We start from the raw sequence: 15,445 nt of genomic DNA, 5'->3' as shown, positions 1-15,445 counted from the left end.
GACTTAACTGAAAACAGCTTAAGATGTCCTTTTGTCTCTAGTACCCATACACCCAGCTCCCAATGGGATCCAAACCCCAAATAAATCCATTTTACTCTCCATAAAGCTTATACAGGGTAAATTCACAAATTGTCCACCCTCTATAACACTAATAGAGAGATATGCACAGCTGTTTGCTCCCCAGGACTCACAGACAATTGAATTTTGACTCTATGCCCTAATCCATTCTCCCTGAAACTTAACTTGAAAAGATGTATAGCACAGGTTTGACATCCCTCAGCTCTAGAAACTTGTCCCATGGCTGAGGGCAATTGGAGTGTCCTGCAACCATGCTGGCTCCCATCTATATAGTTTTGTGAATGTGGTGCCATTGTGTAAATATACACCATTTCTGTGCATAAAATCCTGTCTCCCTCTAGAGTCTGGGTTAATTAATAAGCAAAAGTGATTTTATTAAGAATAAAAAGTAGGATTTAAGTGGTTCCAAGTAATAACAGACAGAACAAAGAAAGTTTCCAAGTAAAATAAAACAAAACATGCAAGTCTAAGCCTAATACATTAAGAAACTGATTACAGATAAAATTCCACCCTTAGGCATGTTTCAATAAGCTTCTTTCACAGACTGGACTCCTTCCTAGTCTGGACCCAATCCTTTCCCTTGTACAGATCTTGTTAGCTCCAGCTCAGGTGGTAACTAGGGGATTTCTCATGACTGGAACCTCCTTTCTTCTTTTCCGCCCCCTTACATAGCTTTGGCACAAGGTAGGAATCTTTTGTCTCTCTGGGTCCTCACCCCTCCTTCTAAATGGAAAAGCACCAGGATTAAGATGGATTCCAGTACCAGGTGACATAGTCACATGTCCTGTGAGACCCCAAGCCTTCACTCTTCCTGGCCTGACTCACAGGAAGGTTTGTAAGTAAACAGAGCCATTTACAAACAATTGTCCTAGTTGATGGGAACCATCAAGGTTCCAAACCACCATTAATGGCCCACAATTTGCACAATTACAATAGGACCTCAGAATTATATTTCATATTTCTAGTTTCAGATACATGAATGATACATTTATACAAGTAGGATGACCACACTCAGTAGATTATAAATGATATCTTACAAGTGACCTTTTGCATGAAGCATACTCAAGTTACATTATATTCACACTCATTAGGATATTTTCATAAAATCATATGGACTGCAAAATCACATATATATTATGTTAACATTTTGAATTCCTGAAAAAGACAAAAGATCTAAGGAGAGATTTTCTCAAGGCTTTCTTTACCTCCTTGTTTCTCAGGCTGTAGATGAGGGGGTTGACCAAAGGCGTCAGGATTCCATAGAAGACAGAGAACACTTTGTTCAGGTCCCTCAGTGCATCAGAGTCCAACAGCAGATACACCAGGGTCAATGTCCCATAGAAAACTGTCACCACGATGAGGTGAGAGGAGCATGTGGAAAAGGCCTTTTGCCTCATGGTGCTGGAAGGGATTCTCAAGATGTTGGAGATGATACAAACATAGGATGTCACCGTCAATAGAAATGGAGGCAATGTGAATATGGAGCAAGATATTAAACCAGCAACTTCCACCATGTGGGTGTCAGTGCAGGAGAGTTTTGTTATTGGATGAAAATCACAAAAGAAATGGTCAATTTCATTGGGGCCACAGAAAGTTAATTGTGACAACATAAATATAAAGATGGAAACAGACATAAATCCACCTATCCACAACCCAACCACTAGCTGGAGGCACAATCTGCCATTCATAAGTGCTGCGTAATGCAGAGGTTTGCATATCGCTAAATACCGATCATAGGACATCACAGACAAAAGCAAACACTCTGTCCCTGCCAGAGAACCAAAGAAATAAAATTGAATGATGCATCCCATAACAGAAATAGACCTGTCCCCAGTCAGGAGAGTGGTCAGCATCCTGGGCAGGATGGTGGAGGTGTAGCAGGTCTCCAAGCAGGACAAGTTCCCCAGGAAGAAGTACATGGGGGTGTGAAGGTGCTGATCAGTCACAAGTAGTGCAATGATGAGGATGTTCTCAGCCATGGTCGCAATGTAGATCACTAGAAACAGCAGGAAGAGAAGAATATGAAGTTGAGGGAGATCCCCAAATCCCAGGAGGATGAATTCCGTGATGGTCGTTTGATTTCCCTCGTGTATGTTTGATGTCAGCTTCATCTAGGGGAAATAAAAGAAATCATGCAATTAAGAATCTAACGTCCATTACAAAACAGTCATATTTTCTATTCCAGCTTCTCCCTGATGGTAGCCATCCCAACAGTTGAGTCAAGACTCCAGAGGGTGGAGGCAGTTGGGGTACAAATTTAAAAAAAAAGGTAAAAGTGAACTGACATTGGAAATGTAACTACTGCCTGGTATCTCTATGGTTGAATACATCTCACCTTCAGCTTCCTGAACATGTTTTTGTATTACTATAGCCACAATGTCTGAGGTTATCATTGTAGATTAAGGGGAATTAAATGTCACTCCATTGGCTTCATAAGGAAACCTCAGTAAAATCCTATTGCTGGGCTGATACTTCATTTACCCACATTTACACTGCGGAATCCACCATATTCCAGTGGAGTGGCCAAAAGAATTTGACTCCAGAGACCTGGGTTTATTATTGGCTGCTCCACTCCCTGACTTTGGGTTTATCACTTCCTCTCGCTGTGCCTCTCTTCCCTCCATTATATAATAGTTGATGATGATACCACTTACTGTTTTCGTAATGTGACCTGAAATTTAGGAAAGAAAAGCTGTCTACATGTGCTTACATGCTCTTGTGTAAAATGGAGATATGATACTGAAGACACTATTCAAAATTTTACTAGTTATGTCAGTGAGTTTGCCTTATAACTTCTCATTGTTAGCAAACTGCTGTGAGACCATGCATAACTCTCAATATACTGTATGAAGAAAAAATAAATAGGCCTCAATGTCATATTTCCACCTCAATCTTGCAGAAATGGCTTTAATTTTTTGTTTAAAAACACAGTGTTTTTAGACACTTCCTTTCCCCCCACCCCATATTACAGGGAGATCTCTCCCATATGTCTCCTAATGGGAATCAGAGAGTAGGTTTCTGTATTGGCAAGGATTTGCAACCTTCTTTTTGAGAGCTATTCAATGCCTAAAATTTATGGGTAATATTTTCCAAACTGCCAGACTTTGAAAATTATCCATGTACCTACACCTGCAGATTGGACACTCAATCCCTTTGAACATCTGGTGCTGAGATACCATGTGGAAGAATCTAGGATGCATAGTTAGATTAAAGAGGTCTGCCAATGCTTCCTTGGCTAAGGTGGCTGTGACATTTTGGGGAACATGTCTATGTCTGTTTTATCATTCCATTTTTTTTGTCAATGTCATTTCGAATTGGAACCATCATCCTGGATGGGAATAACTCTTTTGTAGAAGGAAACATGGAATGGGTCATGGGAAAGTCATGCCTTGGTAGCAGTGACAACACTATCAAGGGCCATCAACACTGAATGTCTCACACCCTGGTGAAACAGTGGGAGTTTTGAGAACTAGGAACCTTGGCCAGATGTTGCCCATATCCAAGTACATCAGCAGCACATGGAATTTAGAGGCTTGATCCAGTCATAAGAATCTGGTGTCTGTTTTGAGAAAGTAATTGAACCTGTTTGAAGCTAGGTTTTCCCTTTGACCAATATTTGGAATTGGCCCAACAAAGACACCAATGGGGCATTCATTAATCCAGACTGGTGAGTTTGTTGCCTGTTAGTTTCTTTCTTTGTTCTGTGTTTGCTACTTGACTGATATTATCATGTGGTCTGTTTTTTCTTGTGGGGACGGGATGTGTGGGGGGGGTCTGTGTTCTCAGCCTAGGGGCCTGATAGATACTACTGGAGGCTTCCTAATGAGGCTTTGATCCCTAGACCCTTTAGCACCCATTATCCCTTAAACAGAAGGTGAAGCTACTCAGGGAGAACAGGGGTTTAAAAAGCCAGCTCCTAAGTGATCAGAGCGACCAGGAGTGACCAGGAGCAGCAAAGAAGGGAGGTTTGTAAGGTAGTTTAGAGATGGAGTGAGAGAGCTAGATACACCTGATTAGCATTCTCTAATCTTAGATCAATATGCCCTCCCTCACCCCTTCCACCCAAAAAACACAGAGAAACAATACCCAACAAAAAAGTTGCAAAAGAAAAAATAATGGATGCAGAAGTCCAGAAGCAGAGTAGGGGCTATCCAGTTCATTGCACTGAATGCAGCAAGTACCATTACCTGCCTTGTGGGAAGATGGGGTATGTGTGCATTTGGTGCAAGGAGCTTACGACCCTCAGAGACCGAGTATGGGTTCTGGAGACCAGAGTGGCTGAACTGCAGGAGCTAAGGGCAATAGAGAAGTACATAGATAAGATTTTCCAGGGCACAGTGGAGCTGTTCCACTCCCAGTCTGACAGCCTCTGTGCTCTTGAGGAGGATGGAAGTCTTGGGGAAGGAGAACACCAAAGTGGAGCAGAGAGAAACCCATAGTTGGGACCCTCCTGCCAGATGATCCCTGTTGAGGTTACAGGGACAAACCATCCCGATGAGTCGAAAGAATAGTAAACATGGCAGGCGACCAGCTTGGCTTAATGGTGAAATCCTAGCGGATCTTAAACATAAAAAAGAAGCTTACAAGAAGTGGAAGGTTGGACATATGACCAGGGAAGAGTATAAAAATATTGCTCGGGCATGTAGGAAAGATATCAGGAGGGCCAAATCGCACCTGGAGCTGCAGCTAGCAAGAGATGTCAAGAGTAACAAGAAGGGTTTCTTCAGGTATGTTGGCAACAAGAAGAAAGCCAAGGAAAGTGTGGGCCCCTTACTGAATGAGGGAGGCAACCTAGTGACAGAGGATGTGGAAAAAGCTAATGTACTCAATGCTTTTTTTGCCTCTGTCTTCACTAACAAGGTCAGCTCCCAGACTGCTGCGCTGGGCATCACAAAATGGGGAAGAGATGGCCAGCCCTCTGTGGAGAAAGAGGTGGTTAGGGACTATTTAGAAAAGCTGGACGTGCACAAGTCCATGGGGCCGGACGAGTTGCATCCGAGAGTGCTGAAGGAATTGGCGGCTGTGATTGCAGAGCCCTTGGCCATTATCTTTGAAAACTCGTGGCGAACGGGGGAAGTCCCGGATGACTGGAAAAAGGCTAATGTAGTGCCAATCTTTAAAAAAGGGAAGAAGGAGGATCCTGGGAACTACAGGCCAGTCAGCCTCACCTCAGTCCCTGGAAAAATCATGGAGCAGGTCCTCAAAGAATCAATCCTGAAGCACTTACATGAGAGGAAAGTGATCAGGAACAGTCAGCATGGATTCACCAAGGGAAGGTCATGCCTGACTAATCTAATCGCCTTTTATGATGAGATTACTGGTTCTGTGGATGAAGGGAAAGCAGTGGATGTATTGTTTCTTGACTTTAGCAAAGCTTTTGACACGGTCTCCCACAGTATTCTTGTCAGCAAGTTAAGGAAGTATGGGCTGGATGAATGCACTATAAGGTGGGTAGAAAGCTGGCTAGATTGTCGGGCTCAACGGGTAGTGATCAATGGCTCCATGTCTAGTTGGCAGCCGGTGTCAAGTGGAGTGCCCCAGGGGTCGGTCCTGGGGCCGGTTTTGTTCAATATCTTCATAAATGATCTGGAGGATAGTGTGGATTGCACTCTCAGCAAATTTGCGGATGATACTAAACTGGGAGGAGTGGTAGATACGCTGGAGGGGAGGGATAGGATACAGAAGGACCTAGACAAATTGGAGGATTGGGCCAAAAGAAATCTGATGAGGTTCAATAAGGATAAGTGCAGGGTCCTGCACTTAGGATGGAAGAATCCAATGCACCGCTACAGACTAGGGACCGAATGGCTAGGCAGCAGTTCTGCGGAAAAGGACCTAGGGGTGACAGTGGACGAGAAGCTGGATATGAGTCAACAGTGTACCCTTGTTGCCAAGAAGGCCAATGGCATTTTGGGATGTATAAGTAGGGGCATAGCGAGCAGATCGAGGGACGTGATCGTTCCCCTCTATTCGACACTGGTGAGGCCTCATCTGGAGTACTGTGTCCAGTTTTGGGCCCCACACTACAAGAAGGATGTGGATAAATTGGAGAGAGTCCAGCGAAGGGCAACAAAAATGATTAGGGGTCTAGAGCACATGACTTATGAGGAGAGGCTGAGGGAGCTGGGATTGTTTAGTCTGCAGAAGAGAAGAATGAGGGGGGATTTGATAGCTGCTTTCAACTACCTGAAAGGGGGTTCCAAAGAGGATGGCTCTAGACTGTTCTCAATGGTAGCAGATGACAGAACGAGGAGTAATGGTCTCAAGTTGCAATGGGGGAGGTTTAGATTGGATATTAGGAAAAACTTTTTCAATAGGAGAGTGGTGAAACACTGGAATGCGTTACCTAGGGAGGTGGTAGAATCTCCTTCCTTAGAGGTTTTTAAGGTCAGGCTTGACAAAGCCCTGGCTGGGATGATTTAACTGGGAATTGGTCCTGCTTCGAGCAGGGGGTTGGACTAGATGACCTTCTGGGGTCCCTTCCAACCCTGATATTCTATGATTCTATGATTCTATGATGTCATGATACCCTCTTGGCCTGAGTATACCTGTCCGGGGGGGGGGGGATCCTCATTTACTAAGAAGAGCCAAGTAATAGTAATACAGATAGTAATAGAAGAATAGATAATTGAAATATAGATAGTTGGGTTTGTGATGACTGGGTGAACTGCATGGTGAATTGCCTGCAAGGTGCACAGGTTGCGGATCTCTCGACACACCTAGCTTTAGGAGAAATGCTGGGGAAGTGTACCACGTACGTGCCAATGATATAGGAAAAGGTAGAAGAGAGTTACAGCAGCCCAAATTGTGGCAGGTATTTAAGAGATTAAAGTCCAGGACCTTCATGGTAGCATTCTCCGAAACATTTCCATTTCTACCCGTAGGGCCAGTTATACAGGCAGAACTTCAGGGTCTCAATGAGTGGATGAGATGATAGCATAGAGAGGAGGGGTATAGATTTATTAGGAATTGGGGAACTGTTTGGGGAAGGAGGAGCCTATACAGGAAGGATGGTCTTCACCTAAACCAAAATGGCACCATATTCCTTGCATGTAAAATTAAAAGTGTCGTAAAGGAGTTTTTAAACTAAGGGCTTGCAAAAATCAGCAGGTGCATCATAGAAACTTGGTGGAATGGTGATAATCAATGGGGCACAATAATACCAGGGTACAAAATGAATAGGAATGGCAGAGTAGTTCATGCAATTGGGGGAATGCCACTATCTGTGAAAGAAAGTGTAGTAGCGTGAAATGTAGTCAAAAATCTTAAATGAATCAAACTGTACACTAGAATCTCTATGAATAGAAATTCCATGCTTGAACAGTAGGGATATACTAATGACAACCTAACCACAATGGTGAATGTGAAATGCTCAGGGACATTAGAGAGGCTATAAAAATAGAAAACTCAACAATAATGGGGGAACTGCACAAAAATGAGGATGCTAGCTCAAAGTACATTAAAAGGAACTGTCTGCAAAGTGAAATGCCTTTAAGCTGCATAGAAAATTATTCAAAACACCACAATAGAGTCTCGAATTAAATAGGTTTCAGAGTAGCAGCCATGTTAGTCTGTATTCGCAAAAAGAAAAGGAGTACTTGTGGCACCTTAGAAACTAACAAATTTATTTTAACCTCCATGAATTTATCCAGTTCTCTTTTAAACCCTGTTATAGTCCTAGGATTCGCAACCTCCTCAAGCAAGGAGTTCCACAGGTTGACTGTGCGCTGTGTGAAGAAGAACTTCTTTTTGTTTGTTTTAAACCTGCTGCCCATTAATTTCATTTGGTGGCCCCTAGTTCTTATATTATGGGAACAAGTAAATAACTTTTCCGAATTCACTTTCTCCACACCACTCATGATTTTATATACCTCTATCATATCCCCCCTTAGTCTCCTCTTTTCCAAAATGAAAAGTCCTGGCCTCTTTAATCTCTCCTCATATGGGACCCATTCCAAACCCCTAATCCTTTTAGTTGCCCTTCTCTGAACCTTTTCTAATGCCAGTATATCTTTTTTGAGATGAGGGGACCACATCTGTACGCAGTATTCAAGATGTGGGCAGACCGTGGATTTATATAAGGGCAATAAGATATTCTCCATCTTAGTCTCTATCCCTTTTTTAATGATACCTTACACCCTGTTTGCTTTTTGACTGCCGCTGCACACTGTGTGGACGTCTTCAGAGAACTATCCATGATGACTCCAAGATCTTTCTCCTGATTTGTTGTAGCTAAATTAGCCCCCATCATGTATAGTTGGGGTTATTTTTTCCAATGTGAATTACTTTACATTTATCCACATTAAATTTAATTTGCCATTTTGTTGCCCAATCACTTAGTTTTGTGAGGTTTTTTTGAAGTTCTTCACAGTCTGCTTTGGTCTTAACTATCTTGGGCAGTTCAGTATCATCTGCAAACTTTGCCACCTCACTGTTTATCCCTTTCTTCAGATCATTTATGAATAAATTGAATATGATTGGTCCTAGGACTGACCCTTGGGGAACACCAGTAGTTACCCCTCTCCATTCTGAAAATTTACTGTTTATTCCTACCCTTTGTTCCCTGTCTTTTAACCAGTTCTCAGTCCATGAAAGGATCTTCCCTCTTATCCCATGACAACTTAATTTACGTAAGAGCCTTTGGTGAGGGACCTTGTCAAAGGCTTTCTGGAAATCTAGATGACCTCCTGAGGTCCCTTCTAACCCTGGTAGTCTATGATTCTATGAAATTAATAGGCAGAAGGTTTAAAACAAACAAAAGGAAGTATTTTTCACACAATGCATAGTCAACCTTTGGAATGCTTTGCCAGAAGATGTTGTGAAGGCCAAGACTATAATAGGGTGCAAAAAAGAACTAGATAAATTCATGGAGAATAGGTCCATCAATGGCTATTAGCCAGGATGGGCAGGGATGGTATCCCTAGGCTCGGTTTTCCAGAAGTTGGGAATGGCCAACAGGGAATCGATCACTTGATGATTACCTGTTCTGTTCATTCCCTCTGGGGCACCTGGCATTGGCCACTGTCAAAAGATAGGATACTGGGTTAGCTAGACCTTTGGTCTGACTCATTATGGCCATTCTTATGTTCTTATATGCTTATGTTCAATAAAAACTGGAAGTTAAATCCTATCAAGGAAAAGAGAAAGGAGCATAAACTCTGACAAGTCAAGCGTACAAGTGTAAGTAGGCAGGCCAAAAAAGAATTTGAAGAGCAACTTGCTAAAAAAGTGAAAAAAATTGCAGCAAAATTGTTTCTAAGTACATCAGAAGCAGGAAACTTGCTAAACCATTTGTGGGATAAGTGGATGATCAAGTGTCAAAAGAGTGATCAAGGAAGACAAGGCTATTGTGGATAAACTAAATGAATTCCTTTTTTCGGTCTTCATAGTAGAGGATGAGGGAGATTCCCACACCTGAGCCATTCTTTTTAGGTGACAAACCTGAGGAATTGTCCCAGACTGAGGTGTCACTTGAGGAGGTTTTGGAACAAATTGATAAAATAAACAGTAATAAGTCACCAGAACCAGATGGTATTCGCCCAAGAGGTCAGAAGGAAATCCAATGTGAAATTGCAGAACTATTAAGTGTGGTGTTATTTAAATCAGCTTCTGCACCAGATGACTGGAGGATAGTTAATGTGATGCCTATTTTTTAAAAAAAGCTCCAGAAGACATCCTGGCATTTACAGGCCTGTAAGCCAAACTTCAGTACCAAGCAAATTGGTTGAAATTATGGTAAAGAACAGAATTTTCAGACACATATATAAAATGAATTGTTGGGGAAGAGTCAATATAGCTTTTTTAAAGGGAAATCATGCCTCACCAATCGATAAGAATTCTTTGAGGATGTCAACAAGCATGTTAACAAGAGGCTGCTAGGCAGCTCTCCAACACCACTTTCTACAAGCCATTACCCTCTGATCCCACTGAGGGTTATCAAAAGAAACTACACCATTTGCTCAAGAAACTCCCTGAAAAAGCACAAGAACAAATCCGCACAGACACACCTCTGGAACCCCGACCTGGGGTATTCTATCTGCTACCCAAGATCCGTAAACCTGGAAATCCTGGACACGCCGTCATCTCAGGCATTGGCACCCTGACAGCAGGATTGTCTGGCTATGTAGACTCCCTCCTCAGGACCTACGCAACCACCACTCCCAGCTATCTTCGAGACACCACTGACTTCCTGAGGAAACTACAATCCATTGGTGATCTTCCTGAAAACACCATCCTGGCCACTGTGGATGTAGAAGCCCTCTACACCAACATTCCACACAAAGATGGACTACAAGCCATCAGGAACACTATCCCCGATAATGTCACAGAAAACCTGGTAGCTGAACTTTGTGACTTTGTCCTCACCCATAACTATTTCACATTTGGGGACAATGTATACCTTCAAATCAGCCGCACTGCAATGGGTACCCGCATGGCCCCACAGTATGCCAACATTTTTATGGCTGACTAAGAACAACACTTCCACAGCTCTCGTCCCCTAATGCCCCTGTTCTACTTGCACTACATTGATGACATCTACATCTGGACCCATGGAAAAGAAGCCGTTGAGGAATTGCACCATGATTTCAACAATTTCCATCCCAACATCAACCTCAGCCTGGACCAGTCCACACAAGAGATCCACTTCCTGGACACTATGGTGCTAATAAGCGATGGTCACATAAACACCACCCTATACCGGAAACCTACTGACCGCTATACTTACCTACATGCCTCCAGCTTTCATCCAGACCACACCACATGATCCATTGTCTACAGCCAAGCTCTACGATACAACTGCATTTGCTCCAACCCCTCAGACAGAGACAAACACCTACACGATCTCTATCAAGCATTCTCCCAACGACAATATTCACCTGCTGAAGTGAAGAAACAAATCGATAGAGCCTGAAGAGTACCCAGAAGTCACCTACTACAGGACAGACCTAACAAAGAAAATAACAGAACGCCACTAGACATCACCTTCAGCCCCCAACTAAAACCTCTCCAACGCATCATCAAAGATCTACAACCTATCCTGAAGGACAGCCCATCACTCTCACAGATCTTGGGAGACAGGCCAGTCCTTGCTTACAGACAGTCTCCCAACCTGAAGCAAATACTCACCAGCAACCACACACCACACAACAGAACCACTAACCCAGGAACCTATCCTTGCAACAAAGCCCGTTGCCAACTGTGCCCACATATCTATTCGGGAACACCATCATAGGGCCTAATCACATCAGCCACACTATCAGAGGCTCATTCACCTGCACATCTACCAACGTGATGTATGTCATCATGTGCCAGCAATGCCCCTCAGCCATGTACATTGGTCAAACTGGACAGTCTCTACGTAAAAGAATAAATGGACACAAATCAGACGTCAAGAATAATAACATTCAAAAACCAGTCGGAGTACACTTCAATCTCTTTGGTCACTCGATTACAGGTCTAAAAGTTGCAATTTTTCAACAAAAAAACTTCAAAAACAGACTCCAACAAGAGACTGCTGAATTGGAATTAATTTGCAAACTGGATACAATTAACTTAGGCTTGAATAAAGACTGGGAGTGGATGGGTCATTACACAAAGTAAAACTATTTCCCCATGTTTATTCCCCCCCCACACACACCTCCCACTGTTCCTCAGACTTTCTTGTCAACTGCTGGAAATGGCCCACCTTGATTATGACTACAAACGGTTTCTGCTCCCCTCGCCCGCTCTCCTGCTGGTAATAGCTCTCCTTAAGTGATCACTCTTGTTACAGTATGTATGGTAACACCCATTGTTTCATGTTCTCTATGTATATAAATATCCCCACTGTATTTTCCACTGAATGCATCTGATGAAGTGAACTGTAGCTCACAAAAGCTTATGCTCAAATAAATTGGTTAGTCTCCAAGCTGCCACAAGTACTCCTTTTCTTTTTGCGAATACAGACTAACATGGCTGCTACTCTGAAACCAGTGTATATAGTATACTTAGACTTTCAGAAAACCTTTGACAAGTTTCCTCACCTAAGGCTCTTAAGCAAAGTAAGTGGTCATGGGATAAGAAAGAAGGTCTTCTCGTAGATCACTAACTGGTTAAAAGAGAGGAAACAAAGAGTAGGAGTATGTAGGAGGAAGAAAGCCTGAGACATAAGCCCTTCTATGAGAGACCTGGTATAAGGCAGGACCTGCTTAAATAATTTGAAAAACAGGGCTGACACTGGAAAAATACACATTCCTAAAAAGTGGTAAGTACAGAGTACTCATGCCAATTAGTGCTCATCCCCTATTCATGAACCCAGTGCCTTAAAAAAATCAAGCCTACAGCTAAAACCCAATATTTCAGAATTCAGACAAAGACTTTGGAATAGTTACACACATACACAGTGGCACACAACCCCATGCACACAGTTAGAGAGGTGTGTATGCTCTAGTAAGGAGAATCTAGCAATTTTCCAGTGGGTGCAGGGTCAGTGGGAACATGAAATGCAGAACTGGGGCCAGCCAGAAGATAATTAGCCCATCTTAGAATTTTGACCGAATGCAGAATGCAGAAGTTGAGGATTGTGAAAGGTTGAAAGTTATTTCAGTGGAACATATTCAACAAATTGCCACAGAGAGAAATTTCCAATGGGAAAAATGGGGCAAATAGGTTGAAATTCTAACCGTTCTCTGTGACTGACTTGGTGACAATCCATACAAAGAAGATTATGACTGTGTTTCATTCTGAAGCATATTAAGCCTGAAAATCAAAATGGAGCTGTACAAAATGTGGAAACATGGACAATTGGATAAGGATGACTAGAAAAGTATACAACAAGGATGTAGGGCCACAATCTGAAAGGTAAGGCGCAAAATGACTTGCACTTAGCAAGGAACATAAACGGCAATAAGAAGAGGAATTATAAGTTGTCAGGGTTCCTTCCCCACTCTGAACTCTAGGGTACAGATGTGGGAACCTGCATGAAAGACCCCCTAAGCTTATTTTTACCAGCTTAGGTTAAACTTCCCCAAGGTACAAACTGTTTTACCTTATGTCCCTGGACCTTATGCTGTCACCACCAAAGTGTGTAACAAAAATAACAGGGGAAGAGCCCACTTGGAAATGTCTCCCCCACAAAATATCCCCCCAAGCACTACTCCCCCTTTCCTGGGGAAGACTTGATAAAAATCCTCACCAATTTGCATAGGTGAACACAGACCCAAACCCTTGGGTCTTAAGAACAATGAAAAAGCAATCAGGTTCTTAAAAGAAGAATTTTAATTGAAGAAAAAGTAAAAGAATCACCTCTGTAAAATCAGGATGGTAAATACCTTACAGGGTAATCAGATTCAAAACATAGAGGATCCCTCTAGGCAAAACCTTAAGTTACAAAAAGACACAAAAACAGGAATATACATTCCATTCAGCACAGCTTATTTTATCAGCCATTTAAACAAAACAGAATCTAACGCATATCTAACTAGACATGAGTTTATAACAGATGATATCAAGAAGGCTGACAAATCTGCACAACCACCCTCACAACCACCCTCACAATAAAACAACTTTCTCACACAATAACCCGAAACACACATAGCCTCTCACTGCAGCACACACCCACAGAGATTTACTCAAATCTGCCAGCATAACAGAACCCCCCCACAAATCATCACAGCCACTCACGCAGCAACTCAACCAGCGTACGCAGTAAACCTAATCACACATAGCCCACTACCAAAACACAAATCCCTTATTAACACCACACAAATATCAAAACAAATGTTCCAGTACAACACAATCTATGCATAAATCAACACAAACAACTACACAGCTTCACTAGCACACAGAATAACCCCAAACATCACTCTGAACACCAGACTGTCTATTGAGTCTGTATCAGATGATGCAGAGTTACAAGAATGGCTCAGAACTCTTTCTCTTTAGCATTTCTCCAGAATACATTGTCAGTGGGACTCACAGTCTGTTGTTGGCCAGTTTTTTAGGTCTCATCCATTTTGGTTTTTTTTAATACACATGAGTTTCCAAATTACCCTTGTGTGACAGAACAGGCTTTCAGCTCCTAGCGAAGGACTTAGCCGATTGCCTCCAGGGTTAGAAGCCTGCCACAGTGACCTAGCTGACAGGGCAACTAAAGATCAGGTAACATTTAGAAGAAGAAGGTCCTCAGACAAATTTGGAAGAAATAGCTCTAACTTTTAAAAGCCTTTGATTAATCACTAATAGATGAAAACTGAGATATCACTCTCTTTTTCCCTCCATGCCCACCTACCTCCCTCTTTTTGCCTCCCATCCAAATCCTTGAATTTTCCATTATTTTGTCTTCTTTCTATTCTAGTTTTGTTTTGTGGGGGAAGTCAATAAATTATAAACACATCAAGAAATGTAAAGAAATGTGCTCACTTAAAAGTGCATTACAATAACTGGGTTAACATGGAAAATGTATGAAGATTTAAGCATTTTAAGTAGTTGATAGGGAAACAATTCCTCTCCCACTTACCCCACTATAAATCAGGAATAGCTACACTGAAGCCAAGAGAGATGAACTGCTCCAAAACTGGGGTAAGTAAGAGGAGAATGATACCAAAGGAGAGGTGTCTTCTTCTTCTTCTTTTGATTGTTTAATGTCCCTGTATAAGGTCCTACCTAATGCAGCTGCACAGACACAGATTATCACTTTCGCAGCACCATTCCCCATGTGCTGCATTGCAATCACCTCTATATGCTTTGGTGCCCACATGGGGATTGTTCCCAAATAGAATCTACTGTGGCGTTGCCAGGCAACCTGAGACACCTTGGTAACAATGGATAAGAGGTCACCCTTCTGGAAAAACACAAGGTTTTCTGTGGCGTCCGATAGAGGTATGGGTTTAGAATGGACAGCTTCAATCTGTGGGGGCTGGAAAAGCTGAGACCGAGCTAACTGGTCATGAGATAAAGCAGCAGAGAGGGCCAATATGATTATGGTTCCTAAGGCTTTGCTTTGCATTGGCTGTGCTATAGAGTGGTACCGTGGTGCTGTTATGTGATGAGGACATAGTGATGCAGCATCAGAGTGAGGAGAGATTAATCAGATTGGGACTTTTCAGCTTGGAAAAGAGATGACTAAGCTCTGGTCTACACTAGGAGTTGAGGTAGAATTTAGCAGCGTTAAATCGATTTAACCCTGCACCCATCCACATGACGAAGCCCTTTTTTTCGACTTAAAGGGCTCTTAAAATCGATTTCCTTACTCCACCCCCGACAAGGGGATTAGTGCTGAAATCGGCCTTGCTGGGTCAAATTTGGGGTATTGTGGAAGCAATTAGACTGTATTGGCTCTGGGAGCTATCCCAGAGTGCTCCATTGTGACCGCTCTGGACAACACTCT

The 15,445-nt window shown here is 42.5% G+C and overlaps 1 protein-coding gene across 1 annotated transcript; it reads right to left on the bottom strand.

The window, feature by feature from the left end:
* Window positions 1–1,217: 1,217 nt before the first annotated feature.
* LOC141997713 (olfactory receptor 11A1-like) lies at window positions 1,218–2,189 on the bottom strand. Its single transcript, XM_074970144.1, has one exon. The coding sequence runs from the start codon at window positions 2,187–2,189 to the stop codon at window positions 1,218–1,220; it is 972 nt and encodes a 323-aa protein (XP_074826245.1).
* Between the last annotated feature and the right edge of the window lie 13,256 nt (window positions 2,190–15,445).

The sequence above is a fragment of the Natator depressus genome, chromosome 13, assembly GCF_965152275.1.
Source record: "Natator depressus isolate rNatDep1 chromosome 13, rNatDep2.hap1, whole genome shotgun sequence".
Lineage (NCBI taxonomy): Eukaryota > Metazoa > Chordata > Testudines > Cheloniidae > Natator > Natator depressus.
This window is presented reverse-complemented; position numbering and strand designations above follow the sequence as displayed.